The sequence below is a fragment of the Microplitis demolitor genome, chromosome 1, assembly GCF_026212275.2.
Source record: "Microplitis demolitor isolate Queensland-Clemson2020A chromosome 1, iyMicDemo2.1a, whole genome shotgun sequence".
Classification (NCBI taxonomy): Eukaryota; Metazoa; Arthropoda; class Insecta; order Hymenoptera; family Braconidae; genus Microplitis; species Microplitis demolitor.
Genome location: NC_068545.1, coordinates 15484364 through 15489887, shown reverse-complemented (window position 1 = coordinate 15489887; position 5524 = coordinate 15484364). Strand labels below are relative to the sequence as shown.

Genomic DNA, 5524 nt, shown 5'->3' with positions numbered 1-5524 from the left:
CAAAAGTTTACTTTACAAAAGTTTCTTTGAATTTTTCGCCAAATTTCCGTCAACTTCGGACTTTTCCATTTTTTACGACAATTTATATGCAACTTGCTATTGAATTTGACGTAAATTTACTGCCCGAATAAGAATGCAAATTCACTTCAAAAGTTGACTAGAAAAAAGTTGTGGCCACTCTTCAGGCAAATTTTATGTCAATTTATTGTAAATTTAACTTGAAAAATGGTTAAGTATTTCTTTACCGTTAAATTATAGACAATTTTATGTATAAATTTGCTTACCTTCTGAAATGGCATATTACCGACTTTTTTGTTTCGTAAAAAGTTACCATTAAATTGAATAAAAATTAACTGCTAATTTGTATTTTCAACTTTTGCTGTAAAATTGTCAGCAAACTCGGGCAGCAAATTTCAAGTAATTTCAACATCAAATTACCGTCAATTTCAAGCTAAACTGGCTGTTAGGGTAATTTTTTACGAAAAAAAAGTCGGTAATGTTTATTCTTACCTAGAGATGCGAGCGGTCCCGTCATTGACATTTTTTTTTGTGATCACACGGTCACAGGACCGTCACATGACCATTTGTTAAATGACGGACCAAGCAAGCGAAAATGCTGCCATCTAGTAAATTTCCAACAACTTAAAGCAAAATAACAGTTTGTGATATTGCGAGTGAATTTGGAGTGATATAAGGGTGCGTTCCATTAAGCGTTCACAATGGGTTGCCATCGAATTGTCGTAAAAAAGCTAGTTATCTGCAGTGCTACTGAATGTCAGTTGCTGTTTGTTCCCGATAGAGTTACGGAGCAGTTGATATCTATGTCGGATGTATACGAATATACTCTAAAGATACAAAATATTATTTATTTAAAAAAAAAAGATATCGTCATTAACCTTAAACATGAAGCTATATGAAATCCTAAAGATGAAAATGTAATAATATCTATTAAATAAAGAAACTTTTGTGATAATAATAATATGATTTATGTCATTTCATATTTATTGCATCATTTAATGGTTAAAAGTTATTTTAAAAGACTATTTTAAAATGCTATATGAAAAAATAATTATTATTTGACTTCAAAATGATTACTTGCACAAGCTAAGACTGAAATATCTCGGTAAATTTCGGTAATATAATGATCGATTTATTTTATAGTTTTTATTTAAGAAAATGAATCATAAATGAAAATTTTCGTTACAATCGCCTACATAGATGCAAATGATAAAATTCATGACGGTTTTTAATGTGACCGTAAATTTTGCATCAATTCTCCGAAATGCTTTATTAGAAATTCTGTCAAAAACGTCTATATAGATGCAAGTAACGAAAATTGTGACCGTTTGAAACGTGACGGTTATTCCAGCATTACAGAATTTTTTAAAATAACGTGACGGTCTCAAGACGGTCTTATGACCGTTTCCTCACCGGAAATAAAAATGAAGGTCATTCCGCATCTCTACTATCAGGGCATGTTGTAGTAAAAAAACAAAAAATCTTATTCACAGCTGGTAACAGTTTTTCGTCAAATTAAAGGAAACATCTGCTGCGCAAAAACTTTTGCAAATCAAACCTGGCATCAGGGCTAAGCGATGATGATTTAGAGGGAGTAACGTAGACACCGATGGGCATGACACTTTTCCAGCTGGCAGATGTGTCCCGCGCGGTCGCAGTGTACTTCTTACTGTTTGCATTGTATATTTCTGTAATCAATAAGTCGTTCGACTTCATAGGCGTAAATTTCTCTATTAAAATCAAATTTTAAATATTTGGCGGCTTGCATTAAAATTAACGTATTCTTTAAATTGTGTAAACAATATATAACTATAAGACTGATTTTTTCTATCATTGAGCATTGAGAACAATCGTGAGCCACCTGGTATTTATATATTTAATATCAATAGTTACTTTTTTGATTCTAGATCGTCAATAAATATTTTTAAAAAATCATTTATTTGTGTTGGTAAACGAAATATCTCACCAATGCTACTTATTTCTTTCACGGAAAAAAAGATCTGATATATTACAATGACTTTTGAGAGGTTAAAGAAAAAAAAAACAGAACTGTTATTGATTTTTCATGAAAAAAAGCAGCATAGCAGATTTTAGGATAAAAAATGTAAACAATGTTCAAGATAGAATTGGTTTTAGTATTACTGTATTATTGCAAGTGACCATTAAAAAGTGCTCAAAGGTAGTGGGTAGTGATTAATTTCCGAGTTCAGACAAAAGCACCTCATGTAGATTCGGCCCTGAACCGGCGGCGGAGTAATTTACGTTGTGCTGTATAACCTCAGCTGTTTCCCGCCAAAGATCGCCATTGCAAAACGCGTTCGGGCGTTGTGTGCACTGTAGAGTGACTGTCTTGCGGACGCATCTTAGTTATATACTGATTAATACTAATGTTCAAATAAGGAATACTATTTTAATCAGAAAGTTTGGTGTAAATACGTGATTTCATATCGTGATGCCCGAAAAATATACGAATTAAAAAAAAGTGATTATAACAAAATGAAATAGCAATATATATATATATATATATGTACATATAAATATATATATATATATATATATATATATAGAGAGAGAGAGAGAGAGATGTGTATGTATATACATTACTCGAATAAAAAAAGAAGATGAATAAACTATTCGAATCTAAAAGCTTGAAATTTTTTTTCGTAACCAATTGATTGAAATTTTAAGTGTTTCGTGATAGCTCCAGTTAAAAAGTTGTACTCATCAACTCATGAACGGTGATATAATATACAACAGTGTGTGAGCAGGATAAGTGGCGCGGAACAACAAGATATGTCAGTGTTTGCTAGTAGTGACGAACGGATTCTCATTGAAGAAATCGTCGAAGCCACAGCCAGAGAACAGGAATCCGAAGCCGAGTTTTGTAGGTGAGTAACTTGACAACGGCAATGAGGGAACACGAGGATTTTCCGGCAATAAAAATAGGCTCGTAAAAACTTGCTTCGAAATTAAAATAATTATCATGAGATTTTTTATTAAATTAATTTCATAGGTGTGACCCGATGCATGTACCAGTAATTAGTCATCGAGCAATTTTGATTTGCGAACTGGAAAGTCGAGCATCATTTTGGTCGCAATTGTTGATTGCAATTCTCCTACTTCAATTGTTTCCTTATAATGTTGTTCTCAATTTGTTTTTTTCGATCTTCCATAATTACTATGATTTTTTTGCTTTCAGTTTCAAACATAATTTCAAAATAAATATTAGTCGAAAGAAGTTTGTTTTTTGTTTTATTTTTCAATTAATAATTCAAATTCTTACCAAAAAATACTAACTTTTCTTTTTTAAATTATTTTTATTTATTCAATTTTTCAACAACAATACAATTTACATCAGTCATACAGATAAAAATACAATAGATTATGAGCGATATAAAGTTCAATGATACGCCGTTACAAATTTCGTTAATTAAAATCTAGATTTAATAGATAATCATGCATCTTATTCTTTAAAATCTCAATACAGCCTGATTGAATTAGATCTAGGGGTAATTCTTACCAGAGATGGATAATTAATACTATGAATGATTGCTTATATAGCACAGTAGACAAATATGGCATTTTTAAATATATATTCTTTTTTAATAGCCAATCTTTCAGAACGTCTTGCATCAATATCATCAATGATTAATTCCTTGGATATTTAGAGAAAAATTTAATATTTTTTTCAAATGTTCAATCAGTTTTTTTCTACGACGAATAAATAAATGAGTATGAATATAAAAACAAACCCTTCAATACATGGAGAAATTATTCTCGTTTGAAATGCTATGGTGTCATAATAAAGCCGGGCCATGTTGGCGACCTGCAAAAATTGAAATAAAAATATTGCAAAATTGACTATGGTCATAGTAAAATAAACAACAATTATATCACAAATTATTGTGACCTTTGTAAATTTTATTGTGGTCATAGTAATTTTTGCATGTGTTCATTACAATTTTCATCAGGTTGCCAACGTGGTCCGGCTTTACTATGACACCATAGCATTGTAAACAAGAATAATTTCTCCGTGAAATATTTAGAGCAATAATTTATATAATTGACGAGTGAACAGAAGCTTTAAACGGCACAATAGTCAGTTATAATGATAATTTTACTGATTAGGTTAGACTGCGAAAACAGATTTTTTAATAACATGAAAAATCTGCGTCTTAATAACGGATTTTTAAGTTCCTTTTAATATATACTGTTTGACATGAGATAAACTTTAAGAGCAAGTATATCCTGACGCTTTCAATATATACCGTTTCACTGAAAAACTTTTTTCTTTCGAAACCGTTGAGTTTTAAGCCGTTAAGAAGAGTTGTTACTTTTTCCTCATTTGCACTTAAGTGAACGAGCAGTACTATCCTTGCTGGCTTTGCACAGTAAATGAAAACTTTGTTTACACTGGGAGAAAAAAAAGAATGTTTAAAAAAAAAAAAAAATGCTCGAGTTAAGTATTGTAATTACTTAAATAGTGCCAAGCACTTATTTTCTTCAATGAAGTAAAACTATTACTCTATTCAAGTATTTTATTTACTTGCTTAATACTGACGCATGGTGGCCACATTTCTCGAAAACCTGTAAATATCGGGGAATTGTAAATATACTGGAAAAATCAGGGAAAAGTCAAGGAATTTCGTCACAAAGCTAGAAAAATTTTTCTTTTCTTTTCTTTTGACTGAAAAAATCCGATAAATTTTTTTTTCTGTCGAAATTGTTCAAAAAGTAGCGTGGCGCGAATGCGATTGTAAACCATCTTAAAAAAAAAATTGAAAGAAATTGATTCTAATATCGAAAAAATGAAGCAGTTAGAATTAAAAAGGCTAATAGAAAAAAAAGTCTTAGCAGTACCCAATCGTCAGGATCTTCAAGCTATTAACATGCATATTGACAAGTTAAAAAACCAAAACATTAATAGTATACATAAGTATTGAACTAATAAGTTCCACTATTATATTTATTAAGAATACCTGGAAAAGTCAAGGAATTTCAGTTTCAAAAATCTGTTCATGGAAAAATAGGAACTGTAATAAATAAAGCTTGGTGTATAATTATTATAATATTTTTAGCAATTATTATTCATTCAAATAGTAAAATCGTGATTTCAATATTTGATAAATAATAATTATAAATCGAATGCTAAAATATCGGTTCATTTAGATAAAAATATTATTTAAAATTATAAAAAAGACAAAGTAAATGCTAAAAAAATTGAACTTTAAAGATTAACAGCCGAAACTTGAATATCTGTTGTTTGTAAAATAATAAATTAAAGTCTTAAATAATGAAAATATAAAGAATAATAAATAAAAAGTTTAGTTCGAACGTTAGTTTGTGAAGTCCTTTCAATAAGAAACTTTACCAGGAGTTGTTATTAAATTTTAATATCAATCAACAGCCAGATTTAATTATATAAATGGGGGTAAATAAATTTTCACGCATATTTATTATTAAAGCTAATATCAAATATTCCCAACGAAATCAATGAAGATTCACT

At 29.8% G+C, this 5524-nt stretch overlaps 1 protein-coding gene across 1 annotated transcript in view; it reads left to right on the top strand.

Annotated features, from left to right (window-relative positions):
• The first annotated feature begins 1634 nt into the window (after positions 1-1634).
• The window catches only part of LOC103572710 (uncharacterized), a 51639-nt gene continuing 47749 nt past the window's right edge, over positions 1635-5524 (top strand). The window contains exon 1 of the mRNA XM_008551443.3: positions 1635-2906. Coding sequence (XP_008549665.1) covers positions 2812-2906 — 95 coding nt within the window. The 5' untranslated portion in view covers positions 1635-2811. The remainder of the gene's footprint in view (positions 2907-5524) is intronic.